Source organism: Pocillopora verrucosa, chromosome 5 (genome assembly GCF_036669915.1).
Source record: "Pocillopora verrucosa isolate sample1 chromosome 5, ASM3666991v2, whole genome shotgun sequence".
In the NCBI taxonomy this organism is placed as follows: domain Eukaryota; kingdom Metazoa; phylum Cnidaria; class Anthozoa; order Scleractinia; family Pocilloporidae; genus Pocillopora; species Pocillopora verrucosa.
Genome location: NC_089316.1, coordinates 24742942 through 24764668, shown reverse-complemented (window position 1 = coordinate 24764668; position 21727 = coordinate 24742942). Strand labels below are relative to the sequence as shown.

Sequence of the window (21727 nt, the reverse complement as noted above, 5' to 3'; positions counted from 1 at the left end):
GTTTTCCTGACCAGAACACATCTAACGGAAAGGTGTAAAAATGATATCAATAATAACAATTAGTAATATCAACAATAAAAATGATCAGTTTGACTTGATAGGGGAAAAAGGTTACCTAAGCCTTTTAAGAGAAAACAAAATTATCAGGTTTTAATCGAAACAGATAGAACAGTAAGAACTAGTTTATTTTATCATGCTTAGTATAATTATGTTGTCCTTAAATGTTATTGCGAGGCTTTCATGTAATGGACATCTCTTCATGGCCAGCCCTTGAATCGGAACGACAGTGACGTTCAACATACTTATTATATTAAAAAAATGCCTTACCTGCATAAATGCTGCTCATATTAAATTCGCTTGTTGTGTGATTGAATTTGAGTTGTGCAGTTTCCAGCAAGGATGTTTCCAACGTGGTCAATTCAAAAAACATTTCCTCTATCTTTTCCTTCTTATCTTCACTTTTGTTGCGTATCTCATCGGAATAATACTCAGTGACGGACTTCAAAGAGCTGAGCAAGTACTAAAAAAACAGTAAAATGGTTTAATTTTAAAAAGGGCAACTAACTTCAAAGAGCTGAGCAAATCCTCAAAAAAACGGTAAAATGGTTTAATTTTAAAAAGGGAATTATAAACCTTATCACACAAAAGTTCGCATCTAGTTTAAGTTTCGTGTTGAAAAACAAAACAAACGGAATTGTGAGAAATATAGCCAAACTGGCATAACTGTTAAAATTCATACAAATCAAGCCGGTGCCAGAGCGAAAGCGATCATGCTGAGGTCCATCGCGGCTAGATCGTCAAGGCAGTCTCCGGTCATCGCAGTGAAGCAAGCATCAGAAATTACATCAGCAGCGCCTAAATTATTCCAGGTTGTGATCTATTGCAGAACTTTGATATTTTATGAATTTTGATGGTTTGACATTTATGACACCTTGTCCAACCAATCAGACTGTTTGAACCTTTCTGACAAGGATTCTGATTGGCTTATTGTAGCTAGTGTATTGGAGGGAGGGGGGGGGGGGGGCTGAGAGGGGGATAGGAGATCACTTCTCGTGCCTTACTGCTTCCTGCATGCGTTACAACAGAAAAAGAGCAAACTCAAGGCTTCTCTATTTGTAAATAGATCCCATGATGTTTTTTATCATCATCATCATATCTATTACGGTCTGCGTGTGCGTTAATATCAACATTTGCATTGCCTCCGTTATAAAACAGCAACGTCCTTTTTCATGTCAATTGTGGGGATGCAGACAGTTTTGCGTAAAGGAGTTTCACGATGAAAAATGACGTAATCTATGCAGGCATATCAAGAAGCGAGAATTAACTTCCTACCCAAAAAATTAAAAGCGATATATGTTTTTTCAAAAACATAAATAGAGTACCTCTTTGCGTAAGTTTCCCCTTCTTGCAGATCACCTATGTAGAAAGGACGTATAAGTAGCACTCATCATAATCCCGAAAGATGGTTTATTGATTTGAATAAACGAGAGGGCAATAAAAAAAAAAAATAAAAATAAATAAATGAATAAGTAAACTGATGAGTAAGGAAAACACGAGATTGATCGATGACTGACTGAGATCGAAAGAGCGAAGGAGCGATCGAGAGATCGGACGGCCGGATGGATTTATGAATAAACAAATTAGTGAAATTCTTAATGAGGAATGATCTCATGTTTAAAACAAAAGGAACCTTTACATACCATTTTCTTGCGATACGCTATCAAGTAATTTAATGGTGTAAACTTTGTAACGACTCTTCCATCCCACAAAATTTGACGTCAATGTTATATGATGCATGGTTTCCTCTGGCATTCACCCTTGATCTTTGTCCGGCGATGTCCCCTAAAGAGTTTTTTAAACTTCCGTGCACATTTTTTCCGCCACTCGAGGGATTGCTGGAGACAATCACCGAAGGTTTCGCACCACTCAGCACAATTCCCTCTGCGGCATTTGATTTTTAACGGAGGCTCCTCAGTTATGTCATCAACCCGCGGACAGTTGTCTTTTATCCTCGAAAGTTTCATTTCTTCGTGTTTTCTGGAGCACTGGTTACTATGACCTGAAAAACAAACATGTATTAAATTTGAGAGAAAATACCTGACTGTACCTAACTCTCAATGACGACTTAAACATTTCTTTTTCAGCTTAAATTTCCTGTTAGATATTACTAGGGAGCAGAACATTCGTTGGTGACTGTCACAATTCCCATTATTCATTTCAGTTACTTGCTCGATAAAGACGATGCGATAGTCACTAAAAAGAGCACAGAAATACATATCCATGCGATAGCCTGTTTCAAGTATCGTTGGGCATACTCTTTTGTATCCTTGGGTTCAGTGCGTAAATTTCAACGGAAATCATCACACAGCTGTACCTAAACACAAGAGGCCATCGTCCACACGTCTATACGTATATTGCCAAAGCACAGAACAGGTAATCGGTACTTGACGGTAATACTTTGCTAAAACATAAGGTTTCTTTTTGTATTATACTTAAGAAGTGCAAAGGTGATATGAATTAGTAAGTTAACTTAAAAAAAAAAAAAAAAAAAAAAAAAAAAAAAAGTAAAAAAAAAAAAAGAAAAATTGGACCACCTGACATCCCCTCCCCGCAAAAAAAAAAAAAAAAAAAAAAAACCATAACTGAAAGAACGAATGAATGGACGGATAAAAATAGATATCATAGATATAGATCAAACAAAAAGACAGAATGTTTAATAAACTGATCGTTTTGTTTTAGAGAAATAGCTTTCACCTTTATTCTTCTTCTTCTTCTTCTTCTTCTTATTATTATTATTATTATTATTATTATTATTATCATTATTATCTTAAAGGGAAAGTACGTATTGTAAAAAGTTTGCCTAGATCAAAAGTTCCTGACATGCTTTGTGTTTTTGTCGCCAGGAATCACGATTAAAAAAATTGAGATTTCAAAATTTAAAATCCTCTATCTTTGTTATGACGTAGCGATGATCAAGCATTGTAACCTCGACTAAGAAGGATAAAAAACTAAGAAAACAGCGGCGAAGAGAGCGATAATGACTCAATTCTCGACATGGATCTTAATCAAGACGGTGTAATACGCCCATTCATGTTTGAGACGCAACATAGCTCGGCTTCAGGAGAAGAAGCAATCGCTGTTGACGAAGAAACTCAGGAAAAGATAAAAGGAGAACACATTTACGCGCTCACAACTTGGAAGTTGCGAGTGGTGCTCTTTCGGCAACTGTCATGAGATGCCATCAGAAAACAAGAATTTATGCTGTCAAGAAATGAATTTACTTGGCGATTGACTCGATCTGGAATCGGAGGTAATTAATTCATTTTTTAGTTTTTACTAAAGAACAGCGCAGTGCCCGCGACGGATTTATTTCACATTGCTAATTGAGTGATGTGAATTGTTGCTGAAATTGCAAGGACCAAGCTTCAGTGTATTACTTAGCACGGATCATTTGAACCTGTGTGTTTACCAGCCAATGTTTTCAGAATAGCCCTTGTTGGCAACCACCAAGTGAGAAGTGAGAGACTCGAAGATCATCTGTCAAATGAGTAGGCAACGACAGAATAAACATTTGTCGCAAACCTCATCCAAACAAAACGCTAAAGTTGTTTGCAAGCTAGTCTGATGCAAACCGGAAAAAAAAAAAAAAAAAAAAAAAAAAAAAAAAAAAAATAAAAAAATAAAAAAAAAAAAACAGTGGCAGTTGATTGTCAGCCTTTATATTAAAAGTGGTGTTGTAATCTTTTGACCCAAGGGTGAACTTCACCGCAATATTTATAATGGTAATGATGAGTGGAGTCCAATTCGGTCTGTAATCATACAATTGATTAAGAAAATCGGACGACCACGAAGCGGGAGTCCGATTTGTTAATTAGAGTATGATTGTAGACAGAATTGGACGACACAAAGTCCTGTTACCAATTAATCAAAACTATAACAAAATTCGAGAAAGAAACTAGACATCAGATATACGTTTTTATATTAGAAAAAAAAAAAACAATAGAAAAAAAAAACATTAGTTAACTCGGGGAAATGCGAGACAATAGCGCGCGGATACGCGTTCTGTCCACTTACACAGGCATGACGCGTAAACCGTCCCATTACACTGTCCAATTACAAGCATGACGCGTACACTTTCCTATAAGTGCTCAAATCGGGCTCATGATAACCAATTACGTTCGAGAATTTTGTTATAGTTTTGATTAAATTGTAAATAGACCTTAATAGCTTTGTATGCTTTGTTTACCTAATGGAGGTCACTAGACCAAGGAAATTCACTCTTTTGCTTTTGAAAATTCTGACTAAATATGGAAGTGAACAAGATAAAATTGAAAGTAAGAGTACTTTAGAGAATTATCACATAACCTACCTTGGAAAATTTTGATATAGGAGGTCTCCTATTCCAAGTTTGTTTGATATATATATAAACAGAGCCTCATGTTACATGGAGAGCGTCAGGAAGTCTCCCGTTGTCGAACATTGTTAGCTTAGGATATCAATTTTACCACAAATGACGTCTCAGTGCTTGGCGAATTGGAATTTGTTTGTTTCAACTGCATTTGTGTGGGTTCCGTTCCGAACTGGACAAAACGGGAATTATTTTCGGATTCCTAAGGAAGAGTTCTTTCACTAGAATGAAAATTTTCTATACCGTACTTTTCCTTTAAAGAGCGTCTAAGAGAGCTTTAAAGGGCTCCGTCGAAAAACAAGTGAAATTGAAAGTACAACATAGAACCAATAGCCTACTTAACATATCGACTTTTTTAAAAGTTTACATATATAAAGGTTACCATTTTACTTTTTCATACTCACCAACCATTAGTGCAAGAAAAACCGTTATCCGGAACATTTTGACTAGGGTTTCCTTTCGAACTTTCAGATATGAATTCGGCATTGTTGAGATCACCGTCTCTTGAAAATAGTGATGAAGGTATTAATCTTTTTTTCAATGGCTTTGGGTAGACGTTAGACACAGAGATACGTTCGACCTTGAGCGAACAAGGAATAGAGCAGAGACCAAACTAGGTTAGGTTTCTAACACATTATTCCTTAGGTTTGTTGGCACTAAATTGACTAGCTGGGTCTGTATTTACTTTATAAATTGAGACAATAGCAGACATGACAAGAATAATTATTTCTCATACCCAAAAGTGTCATGGAAAATAGCAGGTGGATTTTTTTTTTTCATTGTGTTCGTTCGTTATAGAGGAAACGAAAATTTTCTCACCCTAGCTACTTTTTTCCAATAAAATTCCTCACCAACAAAATAGTTTTCAAACTTGCTATTTTCTTAATATGAAATAGCTAATGACAAGTCAATGAGTCGCACCACTGTTTCCGGTATTTTTTTAAAATTCTAATTCACCCATAGTTTAGGCGCAGACTGGCGTATTTGTGTTAACAAAATCGCCAATGAGAGATGTGTAATGAATGAGGATTAAAACAAAACAAAGAGTGTTCTACTCAATAGGTGTCCTTATTGAAAACTGGGCTGAATTTCCTAGTTTGCATGACAAACTGTCATGAGGTTGAGCACATGAATGGATGAATATTTTATCATTTCTACCAGGGGGAAATTCTCTTATCACAATATATTTCCCTTCTTTTTGTACCCCTAAATGAAAGACCAAAAAAATTATATTTTTCCTTTGACAATTTGAAAAGTAAAAACCTTTTATAAGATTTAACTCCTCAAACTATTTGATTGGCGTTATTACGAATATAGACATTTTTAAAGACAACAAATTAACTAAGTTGACAGCAGATAGCAATTGAAGGATAAAATAAGGATTTTAATTCTTATTCTATTGGTATTAGAAGGAAATAAAATATTTCATTTTAAATGTCGGCAAAACGAGAATTATTAGGTCAAGGATATAGAGGAAAAGGAGAAAACGAAAAATTAAGACGGACTCAAGGATGTGATAATCATTGCTATTTCTTTTCCCAACGTCATCAAACGTGTGCGAGGCCTTCAATTATAAACCTGCTAATGAAAAATTCTGGCATATTTTAGCATTTAAATAAATTGTTATTTCTTCTTTCGCTCACAACTCTATTTTTAGCTTTAGTTTTCTCGAAATATTGCTTATTCAGACTGCTTCACCTAGGCCCTACACAGCGATGTAAAATGATTTGATGCAAGTCTCACTTAGTGCGGAGTGAGACTGTAAACGGTTTGAGTCCGAATCTTTTCCACTTATGGCCTAAAAGGAACTTAGCTTTTAAGCTCGTAGGTTCGTTATAACATCTCCAATGTCAAATTGTCATAATTACGTACATAAACAGGTGGATGACGGGTAGATCAATATCGCCTTAAACACTGGTGGCAAAGGCTTTATAAAAAAATGAGGTTTTCCATAATAGAGCATTCCATTTAGGTTCAATATTTTTTTCGGTTTTCGCATGCATATCAAATTAGAATTTGTGGTTATGACCAACGGATCTCCGACAATTAATCAAACAGAAAACAATATAGACACGGTACAGAAAACATACCTGATATTCTAATTCTACCATTCTTTTATTTTTAAACGCTCGTAACGCTAACACGTAGTGTCTCAAGGACGGTTGATTTTATCGCCGTTATCGGCTCGCATTCAATGGAGGAAAAATATGCAGCACGGTAAATAATCCCAATTGCCCAATCACTATCTTGACTAGAAAAGCATTTGGTTCTTTGTGTGCTTTTTGTACAGATTTTTTTGTTTGTTTTTGTTTTGTTGAAAGGTGACAACAAGACAGACGGTCTATAAACGTGCACATAGATGAAGGGAGCAAAATTGTTTGGGTTAAACTTCTTCCTTCAGCCACGCCACGTCCGTTCTTTGATGGCCCACTCATGCGTAAGCCACGATAAGTCATCACAACTCCGTCATTTATCCTATCCTTGTATTGTTTTTGCAGAGCGAAGGTAGTACAGTAACCCCTAAAGCGATGATAAGAGACTATATCGACCAAATTACCAAGCCTAAAACTTTGCTTCGTTTTCCTTAAGGGAGGGGGGGGGGGGGACAGGGGGCGCCGAAGGTGTTTTTTTTATAGAGGAGAACAGACCTAACGCTGTAAAGAGACATCCTAAGATCACAATGGTCTCAATCGCCACGGAGAGCTTTTATTACTAGCTTTATCTGTTGCCGTTTCCAATCTTTTTGAAGCATATGCAAATGTCATACCATGGATTCATCAATAACTAAACATTTCTAAGAACAAACGAAATGCCTCTAACGTTTGGTAATATTCAGTTAGCACAGTCCATTCAAAATGCATATGCATCTACAAATAGCATATCAAATCTAAACGTCCCATATTTTCTTGTTCAGACACGGGGATCTGGTTCACCGGGGGGGGGGGGGGGGACAAACGCCCTGACAAGTCCAACCTAAGGTTCGGCATAAGCCTCCAATTAGAACTTTCGTCACTAGAGATAACGACGTTCTTCCCCTAATTTATTGTTTTTTTTTTTGTTTTGGTTTTTGTTTGCGTGGCTTTTCTTTAAGAGTTCTATTCTGATATTGTCTAAATAATTAGCTTCCGGATTCCCTAACTTACAATATTTTCCTTGGCTATATGCCGCACTACGAAGTTAGAGTTGTTATGTACAATGTAACCAAAGTGACAACTACACAGAGGTTTAGCTCCCCGGACTTTTTTAGTTTTTTTTTCGCCGTTACTCAGTGGCTGAACCTTTATTTTCTGGACGCCAGCAATGGCTGTGGAATCCTCATTTACTTCCGAGGGCACAACGGATGTTCGTTTTTGTACTAGTCCCATCATCCACAGCTGGGAAGATGGCCTGAATCCTTCTTTTCAAAACGAGTCCTTACCTATAAAGTGCAAGTTAAATTAGCCACATTATTGCATTCAAGGAGTTTGTAAGTCGTACTCTTTTTTTCTTTGACTTTATGATGTATGGGCTTTCAACAACAGCCAGTTTTTACAAGTCACAACTAAATTTGACGTCATTCAGCAATCTGGAGTTAATCTAGACAGGTATCGATATAAAATGAAAAAAAAAAATGGCGTATAATTCTTCCTTTTTTGTGCTTAGGAAATATTATCAACATTAACTTTATATTCTAACATTTTACGCCGTAAGAGAGACCAATCTGAACCCATGTCTTTTCTCCATTCTTCCCACACCCCCATCCTCAGACACGGGAATTTGAACGGAGCTCCTGTGCACGTGTGGAGCTTCAAACCCTTCAGAGCAAGTGAATATAATGATAATTTTGGTCCTACATTGCTTCGTTTTGTCATGTTGCTTTTGCTTGTCCAGGTAGTCTGGATCTAGGGACGAGCCCTTCGAACTAGGGCTTAATTTCTTTGATATGACATCGAAATTAAATAGAACTTCCTGGTTTCCACTGTAATTTAAAAAAATCGATATAATACCAGACATTGTGATGCAATTTTTAACGATAAATCACTGACCTCGCTGTTCCTCACGCAGTGAAGAAGAAAGATCAAGAAACCCTGTTGAATTAAATAGAAGTGAGAAGTTTTTTAATTATGACGATGATAAGTTGATTATGATTTCACCAGATTTAAACAATTTTTAAACCACTGAGCTGGCAGAGTAATGAATTCAACATAACACCATCCCAAGGTTCCCGGGATTGTGCATCTGACAGAATGTAACATCTTTTGATCTCCACCGACCTTTATCTACATCTTACCTGTGTAGAGTTGAGGATCGTGAAGATGTAGGCGAAAGCTTTATGTGATGGTGCCAATAACCCAAATAACCACGAGATCCCCAGCAGAGGAATCATAACTATGCATGCCTTGACACCAAGTCTGGAAAAGAACAGAACAAAACATAATAAAAAACAACAACCATAAAGCAAAAAAAAAAAAACAAAGCAAAACATGGGGTTGTTGATGATGTGATTTTTGATGATAAAGCACTATTAGGTAGTAATTCTATCAAGATGGTTTCTCGTTGTTACTGTTCCGGATTTCGGACTCTTCCTCGGTAGATTTGTGAAAAGGTTAGATTCCAGATTGTCGTTTTAAGAGAAGGAGCTGATTCAAAGACCCAATATTCCTGAAACCGGATTTCCTTTTATGGTGGAGACCATACCTTATTTGCTCGCTATGTTTGTCCTTCTCTTGTTGCATAGTCACCATCTCCTTGATAACCCGCCCGAGGATCAGAATGTTGAACTTAAAGAAGGAAATAAACCTATATGAGCCCCATGAAAGATTTTTTTAGTTTCGATAATGATAATCTTGGTTATTTTCACTCACAAATTCAATCAGCACAACAAATACTATAAATATCCAGATCAGGCCATTGGAAGAAGACATCCAGCAGCTTTAATGAAAAAAGAAATAAAAGATAATAGTAAATAAACAAAGTAAAACAAAAAACGAAAAGGAAACAAAACTAGAAATAGATGCTTTGTTTGTCAATGACTACTTGACATACCAATATGGATTTTCCACACATTGAATGCGTTGATCGCGCCTTTTCTGTAGAATATTGACTGATGGAATCCATAATTGCAGCCTGAACAATCCGATTTAAAACCGATTTTCAGACTCAGAATTTTTAGGTTTTCTATCTCGAAACACAATAACAGTAAGCCAATACATAAAAACGGAAAATAATTATTTTTTAATCCACACGTGTATTTGGTTCAGCTCTAACAAGATAGTTGCTCGTTTTCCAAAATACTTGCGTCAGATCACTTCTTGGAAAGCTGGGTGGGATGACATTAGACCAGTACAATGAAATTCTCCTCACTATTTCTCAGCCACAAAACTTTCGATCCCATCTTTTCCAGCTGCAATACTTAGTGATATGGCAACGATGAGCGCGGGAAGGCCTACAGGATTAAAAAAAATCAGACATGAAACTTAGCTTATTCCCACCCGTCAAGGGTAGAATTTCCCTTTCGACATTGGATATTAATCTTAAGCACCGCTATTCAGGGATATTTAGGACTGAAGTATGCAATATAAGTGACAGATTATGTTCCTGGCCCCGTATTCTTGAATTCGGAGAGGGGTCCTTACGGAACAAGGACGCACAGATAATATGGTGTGAGCGAGAATCGAAGACAAATCGTTCGAAGAAACTGCTACCTAAATTAGTTGGACTTATGAGACATAGGTAACTATATTGTAAAAACACAAAGGGTTAGTAATTAAAAGTGTTTAAATATTTTAATAGCCACAGAGTACCTTACCCCATGAAATTCCATGGCACATTCTTAATTTGTCGCCAACGTTGTAAACTTTCACAACAAACAGGTAGAGGTAAATTCCCTCGACCAGCATCCAACAAAAGGCAAGCATCAAAAAATACTGCATAAGGGCTGCCACTGTAAGGCAACCTCCCTGGGAAAATGGAAAGCGAAAGAGGAAAGTTCTGTTAATTTGCAATTTGCCTTAATGATACATACATGATTGATTTGTATCGTAAATATTGATAAGGCGTGTCGTCTTGACTCCTGTTGCATCCAAAAGCCTAGAGAGATTTCGAGGACGCATCGCTCACCATAAAAGCCGTTTTCACTAAAATACAAGAAAAATAATATTCGACCTAAAAAACACGATCAAAGTACTTAAAACTGTTCGAAAAGCCTTTAAACCGCGTTAGTTTCATTTTCTTCGAAGTTGATATTTATCGCAGTCTTCTGCGTGTCAATTGGCCTCTTCGTTTCTGAACAGTAAATATTTCAATTTCCACAGAATTCTTGCCTTGTTCCCAGTCGCTCCAATCCCGGCGAGAAACATGATTTGTCCTGCACCAAGAGAAGTGACGAGACTCACTCGAATCTGGGATAAAGGTCCTCTCATGTCTCTGGCACGCCAACAAAAACGAAAGAAAAAAATAGAAGGAAAAGAAAAGAAAAGGAAAAAACATTTAAAAATACATAAAAGAGATATTCTTTATTAAGAATGAAGGTGATTGTTGGTTCCCTTTATTTTCCAAAATTTTACCCTTTCTTTCTTTTGTAGAAGTTAAGATAGGTATGTTGTTAAGGGTAATGATTCTAGGTCTTCTCGTCATCATAAAGCTCGAAGAAGTAAGCAAACAATGGGCAAATCGGTTAGTACTGCACGATAATCACTTCTGTTTGTCCATTGACAGAACTCAGCGTACGTGGAAACTTTTTTCGTTCAGTTATTTACTGTTCTGACTGACATACATTTCTAATTTCTAACCACTTTACTCACGTGAGAGTAAGATAGCTGATTATCGTCAATGTGATTCCAATAACAGAAAGGGTCAGCCCGACGTATGTGAGAATTTCCAAGTTCTTTTCGTCTTTCTTTAACGAGGGGAAATATAAACAATAACAATACTTCAAAAGATTTAAAACTCTAAATACATCAATTTAATCAAGTTTTATTCTACATTAAAAACTAAAATGTTAAACTAATACGTATTTGTTTGAATATACAAGCAGATATTATCGTACAGGGGAGTTGCAGGCGTTGTGGTGACACTTACCTCTGATATATCGGCAGTCTCTGTACCAGATGATGTGTCCAGAAGAACAGCAAAATGAGTCAAATGATTGCATGTGCATTCTGTTTGGTGTGCATCAGTAGATTTGACGTAGCACCCTTCTCCTGACCAGCCAATGGAACTGAAACGTAAAATAGATAATTTATCGATCAAGCAAGACTCTAGTGCAAATCATGGGGACGGAGCCCCATATCCAATAATATTTATGAGTACTCGAGGTGACAAACTTTGACTGTTAGACGATGATCCTTTTAACCCTTTAACTCCCACGAGTGACCAATACAGAATTTCTCCGTACAATATCAATACAATTTCAAGCAGACAAGTGATGAGAATAAGAAAGATTATCAGTTAGGGGATTTTGAGTAGATCCAATACAAAATTCTCCAAACTAACACCACAAGAACTGTATGGCACACATTTAGGAGAATTAATAGTGAGATCTTGGGAGTTAAATGGTTAAGTACTTGTATGCATTCACTATTTCTCAAAACTTTGTTCTTCACGCGTGGAGAGCTTCATGTGAAAAATTTGAACAAAGGGCACCACAATTTAGCTTACTGGAACTCTTTCGCAGCTTGACTTCATTCAGATATAAGTGTCCGCATCAGACCAAGAAGAAACTGGTAAGCATAAATCATACCTTATTCCCACTTAATCAACCCAATGCTAGCCTCATGATATGACTTGAACAAGAAGAAAAAAAAAGGTAGAGAGACAATCAAGCTATATTTACCTCTCATCGATCATGTTCCAGAACATACACTTTTTCTAGTTATTTACATTCTAAAATCATGGAATAATAGCAAAAAAACATAATTCATGAAAGATACATAACATAACGCATTGTGGACTACATATCGAAATCTAACGAAATCCGAATTCATAAAGCAACGCAGGTAGGCTAAAAATAAGCGAGTTTCATTTCAGACAGTGACTCGATCTCAACCAGAAAAGACACGGTATAGTAAAAATTATCATGAAAAGAAAATCATATCTCATGCTACCTTCATGTTTTTGAACTTCAAAGTTATATTTTCCTGTAGTCTCGTGGGCGAAGGAATTATTGTGGCAGCCAAAATAATGGAGTTGACTTCCCTATTTCGGAGCATTAAAGTCAGAATTATTAAACTTCAAATGCACATTTCCAAGCATAAATAAAACAAATAAATATACATTGTTTAGCTTAAAACCGCCCAGTTTTTGGCTTGAAGAAATTAACTAAGCGTTTATGTATACAAAAATGTGAAAAGTAAGTATAATTCAGATCTGGGAGACCTTGGATTGTTCAGGGTACTGTTCTCTGGTTGGTTTCTAGTAAATAGTTGATGGAGGTCTTTATATATCACTCCGAGTATCACTGAACCTGGGAAAGAGATAAAAATGTAACAATTACACGAATTGTGGAAAATTATGCTAAATCAACAAAAAAATCGAAATGAACACATAAATATATGGATCGATAAAAGAACAAAACGTCTAAATACCGCATATTAAAAAAATTAAATTTTCAAACCATTGTCCAAATTTGCCGATGGGATGATTAGGAGATTTTCTCCCGTAGGTTCCTCCAGACGAAAGTGGTGGCTGTGGTTTCGGTAGGAGATTTTCCTGACAAGAACATCTTGGAGAAAAGAATAAAAGAAAATGGTACGATTATAATGAAAATGATAATGATAATAATAACGATAATAATATATAGTAAAAATAGTAATACTACCACTAATAATAAGAACAATAATAAAAATAGAAAGATCGATTTAAAAACAAAGTATAATGGGTAATAATGTCATTGAGCGAGAAAAGTTCCTTAAAGCTTTTAAGGAGGATCAGTTTTTCTATCAAAATTCGAGGGGGTTTAGCGATAGAACAGTGATAATTAGTTTAGTGAATTACAGATTTATTGCCTCAGAATGCTGTGGTAAGGCTATCTTGTGCGATGAACACTTTTCCATCGCCATCTCTTGAACCGGAGGGACCCTGATGTCGAATGTACTTATCATATTAGAAAGTGCCTTACCCATGTGTATGCTGCTCATATTCAATTCACTTGTTGTGCGATTGAGGTTATACTGTCCGTATTCCAACAGGGATGTCTCCAAAGAGGTCAATTCAAGAAAGACGTCCTCTATCTCTTCCTGCTTTAGTTGACTTTTGTTGCGTATCTCTTTTGTAAGACGCTGAAGAATGGTGTTTGAAGAATTGAAGATATCCTACGCAAACAGTGAAGTGATTTAATTCAAAGAAACAATTGATAAACCATACCAAAATCATAATGTCAGGATGCGCAACAAGCCATTAACATCAATTCTTCTTTGACCCAATGAAATCAACAAAGCAAATACTCTTTTTTATGCGTGAAATTTCAATCGGTTTGTCGGAAATACGTTTGATGATCAATAATGATGTGATTTATAAATACATAGGGCAGGAACTAAGTTAGTAGTCACAAAAGTGATGTATTGTAAAACATGAACAAAAACAAATAAAAAGGGAATATAAATAGAATACCTCCTTAGGGAGGCTTTCCACTCCTGGCGTAGCACCTGTGTGGAAAGGACACATATTAATATACGCTAAAAGGTAATAAGTCATTAATTTGAATAAATAAGAGCAATAAATGGCTGAGTAAAACAATTGAATAAATGAGTCAATTGCGAAGTGAGGAAAACACGAAATTGTTAAATGAGTGGTTCAAAGTATTAATTCTCACATGAACGAAGAAATGAAGGAATTATCGGGTGACCAGAGAGACTGATACATTTAATGATAAAATCGATGAGAAAATAGATAATAATAATTGATTTTAATTTATTAAAAAAAAACCCTATACATACCATTTCCTTGCATTGTGCCATTGAATAACCTTATATTTATGTAGATTCGCTCATAACATCTCTGGAAGTTAAAACTATATGATGGGCCACCGTTTACAGACTCCATCTTTATATTTTTAGAACGACTTCCCCAACTGAATTGATTAATACTCTTAGTGCATTCTTCTTGCCAATCAACGGATTGCTTGAGACAAAAAGCGAAGTCTCTGCACCACGTCAGGATACAATACCAACGATACCAAAGATGACAGGTGATTCTTAACCAAGGCGGATCGGTTCCGTTTTCGATTCGCTGACAGGTATCTTTTACCCCTTTAAGTTCCAACTTTCCGTAATTCTTGGGACACTGGTAACTATGACCTGAAAGTAATCACGCAGGTAAAAACGTTAAATTCATAAGAAAATGCTTCACCGTACCCAACTTCCGATGATAAAATTAATTTTGTGACAGAGACTTTAACCGCAATAGCCTGCTTCAGGTACCTCTTTGCAAGAGACCACGGAAATCTTTGGCTACAGCGAGAATATTTTCAGCGGCAAGTAATTAGTACTAAAATCATCATTTTGATGCCGACATCGATTAAAACAAGTTGATAAGCATATATAAATAAGATATGGAACCCTTCCCTCCCTTCCCCTTCTAAAAAAAAAAACAGAAGAAAAAACAAAAGAAACAAATTCATACTCGACGGATGAACGAATAATGTCTTAAGTAGGTAGGATATGTTCCTGAAGTACAAATAGAATTAGATGAACGACAAACTGACCCTGTAACTAGATATATAAATTAAAATACAATGCGTAGTACATCATGGCGCCACTGGCCTTCTTCAAACGTCAAGTTTACTAAAAACAAGCAACTCAGAAGGTTACCATACTGCTTGGTCATACTCACCAATCAAGAATGCAAGGAAGAGAATCTTCCAGAACATTTTGGCTAGAGATCGCTTTGAACCTTCAAATACGAATCCGGCCTTTTGTGTCTTAAAGATCACTGTGTCGTTAAACAGTGATGAAAGTACTTTTTTTTTTGTCGGTGACTTTGGGTAGAGGCTATATCCAGAGGCTAAACCTTGAAACACCAAAGAAGAAAGCAGTGACCAAGCTCGGCGTGAGCTTTTAAAACTTTAGTCCTCGAGTTTGATGGCACTAAACTGACTAACTGTGTCCGTATTTACTTTATGAATTTAGACAGTACCGGGATATGACACGAATACTTATTTTTAATATGGGAAAGTGTCATGAAAAACCGACGGGCAACAGCAGGTGGCAATTGAGTAAGAAATTGCGCAAAGCAGAGTTTATAAGAAAGGAACCGACATTTTTGTCGCCCAGAACACTGTTTCCGACTTAACCTCCCCTTAACACGAACATAATGGTTTTCAAATTTGCTACCCTCTTAATAAAAAATAACGGACGACAAGTCATAGGTTTTCAAAATATTTTTCCGGAATATTTCAAAATTAAAATTCACCTTTAAGTTAGGTACCCTTTTTTAATTGCTGCTGTTTTTCTGTTAATGACATTGCCATGGACAGATGAGTAATAAATGAGAATTGAAAGAAAAAACAAAGAGTGTTCAACACAGTTGGCGCCCTATTGAAAACTAAACCGAATTTCCAACTTTGCATAACGAACTGTCATGAGGTTGAGCACGTTTTACCTGCGAAAAGGCAAATTTTCAAATGAATATTTTATCATATCTGCTAGGGGAAGTTTTAAAGTTAAACTTCCTTCTGGCCACGAGATTTTTTCCTTTTTTTTCGGTATCCTTAACTGAAAGACCAAAAGATATATATACCAACCTCGACAATTTGAAACAAATACATCTTTTAAAATTTTAATTCTTCCTCTAGCTATTGAAGCTATTAGCGTTTTAAAAATTGAGAGGAAAGCAATTAGCTAGGCGGCGAATGATGTTTGTCACAACTGGTAGGACGAAACACCAAAAAAATAACACTTAACTACAATTGAGACCCTTCGGATCGGTTCTAAACTCAAAGTTATCTCGAAATCCTTCGGTACGGCTACGGAACTCGAGAGCCAAGAAACATTTCCTACTGAAGTAGATAACACTTTATAATAACTACTAATTGCACACGAAGATATTTCGGCAACGAATGTCACTAGGTTGCATACGTTACGCGACAAAAACAAAAGATGTGTCGTGAGTGTCTCGGTTCGTTTTCTTTTTTAAAGTTCTTGAACACCTTCCGAAATAATCAAAGTCTTTTCAAAAACAATGCTTTATCATTTTACCAACAAGAGACAGAAATAACTTTTAAGGGATGTAAAAATAATAATAATAATAATAATAATAATGATAAATTACAAATAAGGATTTTCACTTAACTCTATCAGTATGAAAATAAATGTTTCATTTCAATGTCGAGAAAATGACAATTAATATGTCAAGGAGGCAGAAGAAGGCCAAACGAGAAATAGCGACGGACTTTCGTATGTGAAAATCAATGCCTCTTCTTTACAAACGTCATTCACAGTCTGCGAGGCCTTCGATCATAAATTTACTTGGTGAATGGGAAATACTCGTATATTTGAGCATTGAAACAAAGCGGTTTGGCCTCGTGTTTTATAGAAAATTTCATACTTTTCACTTGACCTGCGGCGCCCATTAAAAGGCACATAACATTAATTAAGAGTGAATGTCTCTAAAAATCAAGGAAAAATAACAAAATCGCGGACATGGTTAAAAAATCGTTTCGTCCCATTTTTTGTCTACAGGTAGCTAAAGGTACTACTTAAAGTGAAGTGAGGTTAGTTTGTGTAAATATTCATTTCAACGGAAATAAACCGTTACTAATTGCATGATCGAAAATGAGTGCGTGCGAGCTCTAACTTATGCAGTTTTCAGGCCGTCCTTGCATGAACTAAAATGCAACAGCAGGACTTCTCTAGGTATAAATATATAGATGTGGCCTTCCATTATCAAGATATAGTGATATTTTTTGTATCGTGTCCTTCCTGACGAAACCACGGGTTAATTACCACGGGACGTGTTCGCCATTTTTAATTCATGCCAAACCCGGCCTAATGTAGTGTGACAAAAATGAATGTGGTAGTTTCCCAAAATCTCCAGCAATACTATCACGAGGGTTAATAAGGTGGGTCTTCAAATTCATCGTTTTATTTTTCTGGTATCTTCTTAAATGGCGCTCTATTGAAATGAACAAAATCAACATTGCAATGACACAAGCAAAGCATTGTTTGAGTCGCAGCCGCACTTAGCTTTTTATGTTTGCTTTGACATCAATAGTTCCTTACCTCAGAAATCTTTTATAGGCCCTTGTTATTCCGCTTGGAAGATATTTTCGAAATACTTTCCTTTGCAATTTGGTGCGGGGGGGGGGGGGACCGGCTAACTCATTGAAGCCACTGAGACGGAATGAGTAAGATAAAGTTACTTGTTCTTGTTATTTTCTACAGCGTGTCACAACCCAGTTACGTTTAGCCTACCTTGATCCTAATTTTGGTTTTTTTGACGTCCCACATAAAAAGAGTCCCGTACAAAACGGCAGGTAATGCTAGGGATTTGCCGGATTTTAATTTTTCACAGGTTCCTGTCACTCTGCGTGACATATGATAATCTGTCACGTAACGAGATCAACAGACAATTCATTCTGCCTCACATAAGAAATCTAAAAAAATAAATTGCCATCATGAACGAAAACGATACAACAAAGAAATAGACTTTACAAAATTTCACAAATATAAACCCTACAGTGAAAACCCTATGGAACGGCAATACCGATACAATTTTCCCGCGGAAAACAAATGTGATCAGTTAACGAAAGTAAACAAAAAACAAAAGCGTAATAATCGTCGGTGAAGGGAATAAAGACAATAGTTGCTTTAACTCCAGCAGAAAAGGAATGTCTTGTTCTTTACTTGATATTGTAGGTGGCGTTTGTAGTGCAGAGGAAGCCACAAGCGTTTTTTACAATTTTCAGGTGTTGAGACAGAGATTGAACTTATCTTAGCAAGAAGCAGGATTTTTCGTGAAGCCTGATACACGGAAGAGCTGCTCCTCTCCCAAACCAGGAGAAAAGGAGAATGAGTATTGAACCTGTAAAATTAGAGCATTTTGTTTCTTTCATAACGAGTCCACACGTTATTCAAGATGTTCCTTTCGGGGAAAAACTTCTAAAATTGTCGACTGGCGAGATCATAAAAACACCCAATGTTATCAGAACAATTATACCGGAGCGTATTGTTCAACAGTATCAACAATACTGCTGTGAAACCAACTTTGAGCCAATGAGTAAGAGAACTCTACAGAGAGTTTGGGCCGTGTGTTCTTCATCTGTTCGCAAGTCTCTGCAAGGACTTGATAACTTTTCAGCATCAGGAATGGAAGCAGTTGATGCTTTAGAATAACTCGTAGAAAAGCTTGTTGACTGTGGCAAGACTCAGTAATGAGCGAGGGAAATTAAGCAGCAATTTCGTTTTTCGAAGCAGTACCTAAAGGGCGACTACAAGGTGGGTGCATATTTTATAATTATGCGTTGCCTTCGCAGAAGTGATGCAGTAAACTTCTTACTATGATTCACGGCTACCTCTTTCTTTCCCTCCAAGTCTTCTTTATGCTTAATTTATGAAACAACAGTTTACAATTCACAGTAATACGCTTACACACATGCATACAACGCTGAGAATCCGTTAAGTAATCTTTTTGAAATGTCGATCAGATGCGCATGCAATGCTTTGCAGATATACACTGAATCACGCGCTTGTCATTTTACTTTTTATTTTAGGTACATGCAGTGGAGGCCTCAAAGGTTCCCGATCATTATCGAATTTACGCGCTAAGTGACCTAAGCAATGCTGAATTTCGGGGCTCCTGCGACCATCTCCACAATGAGTCATATGAGCAGTGTTTTGAATTACAGGAAGTATTGTGTACCACAGAAGATGAGTGTTCAAGTGCACTTTCGTCAGCAGAAGATCAAGCTGACATGTAGCATACAATCAAACAGGCAAGGGATGATATCATTAGCTGGAAAGCCCATCAGCTACGTTCAGTCCACCAAACTGAGGCGAAGCATTCAGTTTTAGCTAAATTCGACAGCCGATCGGTGTTGTTAGTCCAGGACTGGACAATGAAATGTATGCCCCGAAAATATCGAGAGGCACAGTCAGATTGGTTTGCGAAGCGAGGATTGCCATGGCACATTAGCGTTGCCATAAGACGGTCAGAGGATTCCGAGCACTTTGAATCGCGGACACCTGTTCACGTATTTCAAAGCTCCTTCCAAGACAGTGTGACTGTGGCTTCGATAATGCTTGACTGCCTCATTACCCTGAAAAAGGAAATTCCAGAGCTGGAAATGGCTTATTACAAACAAGATAACACTGGCTGTTATCACAGCGGAAATTCAATCATCTCAGCTAAGCTGGCCGGTGATGCCATCGGAGTGGCTGTTGTAAGAAACGACTTTTCGGACCCTCAAGGTGGGAAAGGGGTATGTGATCGCAAAGCGGCAACAATCAAGGGAAGGTACGTTGGAAGGTACGTAAACGAAGGTAATGATGTCATTAACACTCTACAGTTCAAAACAGCCATTAAATCTGGCCAAGAAACCACAGGAGCGAAAGCAAGTCATGTTGCTGCCAAACCATCAAGCACCTTTAATATCAAATGGGATGGCATAAGCTTACTCAACAATTTGAGTACGATGAAAGTGGCGCACGAGTGTGGAGAGCATTCACTATGGGTTCTGGTAAAGTAGTTCCATGGGCCAAGTTCGAAGGAGTCATGAAGTAGCCCGAAAAATTGGAAATCCTAGACTCGCCATCGCAGAATCCAAGTGGCGCACCGACGTTCAAGATTGTGAGACACCGACATATGAAGGAAAGCTCTGTTAAAGCAAATTTCTCAACTGAAAACGAAAACCAAGATCGAAGCTGTATTGGGGAATATAAGCCAGCTGACATGCTTTTCCCGTGTCCAGAAGAAGGATGTGTAAAAGCCTACAGTCGCTTTGCAAACCTCCAGACACATCTAGATACTGGAAAACACCAAATGATGCTCGAACAGGAAATTCTCTACGATAAAGCTGAAAGAGAATATTCTTCCAGCCTGATGGAGGGACGCAGTCGAATACCAATGTTCAAGTTGCTGCACAATCAAAGAGTGACAGCTTGCCGCCTCTTCCAATGGGTTGAGCCCTGAAGACAATTAAGAAAAAGGTACATTTTACAGGGAAACAGACCCAATTCTTAACTGACCAATTTCAAAAAGGAGAGTACAGTGGACGGAAAAGCGAACCACAGGAAGTTTCGAAAACCATAAGCCTATCAAGAGACCAAGCGGGGGGACGCCGATTTCAACCTGATGAAGTCCTTACGTCGCAGCAGATTATTGGCTTCTTCAGTCGTCTTTCAGCAAAGAAGCGATTAGAAGTTACAGCCGCCTGTAACCAAGCAAAAGCTAGTGAAGTCTCAGAAGTGGACATGGAGAGCGTCGACAAGGAAGAATTTTCCGCCGGAGCTGAGAGTTATCTATCTGCAGTGTGTGCAAATGTGATGAGAGATGTGGCTATTCAACATCCGATTGTATCTTTCGATCTAAACATCTGCGAACTTGTACAAAAACGTAACTCAACTCAACTCAACTTTAAGAGTGAATAGGCTAAGAGACATTTGCATCGACCTTAGGTTGGATATTTTTGACATTTCACCTCAGAAGAGGAAAAAGCCATTCACCGCACGACTCACACAATTAAACCAGGAGTTTACCTGCTCTTCCAAGTAACGGAGCACTGAACGTTTTACGAATAACTGATCCGCTGATTTTAAAAGCGGTGCGTGTATTATTTACATGAAGGCGTTGCGTGACAGCAGAGTCGTACATATCGGATTTCAGTCACTCGAGCTCACCACTGCTTGTGAAACTTCCTTATCTTTGTGTTGGACGATTTTGAGTATATTCGAAACTGGCGAGTGCAGAAGGCGCAGAAGGGATACAAATGCTCGAATCCATGTTCACCGGATTAGAAGTAAACGTAAACTAACGGCTTTGTGGCAAAGTTAACCTGTTGAGTGCAATTCAACTGTTTAACCTGTTGTGTGTAGAATTATGTAGAATTATGGCGTGATTCTCAGGGTAGCAAAAGTCGAGAATTGTTTCTCCTGTCTCTGTATATAAAAATCAAGTGTAGTTATAGACATTTTAATATGTTTCCGGTCATTTTAACGACCAGTGAAGATATAACTGACCAAAACAGCTATTTGTGTCCGACACGTTTAATTTTGTTATTATGCATCTCGTTATGGCGTCACGGCAATTTAACCGAAATTCGGCTGGTGGTCATCTTTTGATAGTCAAAGGTCCCAAAGAAATGAAACCCAAATCGTAAAGAACTATCTTTCAAGGCTTCTTAGTAGT

General features: G+C 37.3%; 1 protein-coding gene, 1 long non-coding RNA gene and 1 pseudogene across 2 annotated transcripts; 1 reads left to right on the top strand and 2 right to left on the bottom strand.

Moving 5' to 3' along the window:
• Nucleotides 1-333: 333 nt before the first annotated feature.
• On the bottom strand, nucleotides 334-5076 carry LOC136281328 (uncharacterized). Its single transcript, XR_010717679.1, has 4 exons — nucleotides 4813-5076; nucleotides 1701-2059; nucleotides 1383-1416; nucleotides 334-520 (listed from the first exon to the last, which is right to left on the bottom strand). It is a non-coding gene; the product is annotated as an uncharacterized lncRNA (long non-coding RNA).
• Nucleotides 5077-7746: 2670 nt separating this feature from the next.
• On the bottom strand, nucleotides 7747-15481 carry LOC131791522 (adhesion G-protein coupled receptor D1). The gene is given in 18 exon segments (XM_059108858.2): nucleotides 7747-7826; nucleotides 8434-8475; nucleotides 8679-8799; nucleotides 9086-9168; nucleotides 9253-9319; nucleotides 9752-9833; nucleotides 10197-10347; nucleotides 10711-10813; nucleotides 11191-11285; nucleotides 11468-11606; nucleotides 12222-12271; nucleotides 12493-12583; nucleotides 12764-12851; nucleotides 13002-13109; nucleotides 13506-13698; nucleotides 13997-14031; nucleotides 14323-14682; nucleotides 15218-15481. Coding segments are annotated over 18 exon segments (1899 nt in total). The 5' UTR covers nucleotides 15255-15481; the 3' UTR covers nucleotides 7747-7772.
• Nucleotides 15482-18393: 2912 nt separating this feature from the next.
• On the top strand, nucleotides 18394-20970 carry LOC136280828 (uncharacterized; annotated as a pseudogene).
• The last annotated feature ends 757 nt before the right edge of the window (nucleotides 20971-21727 follow it).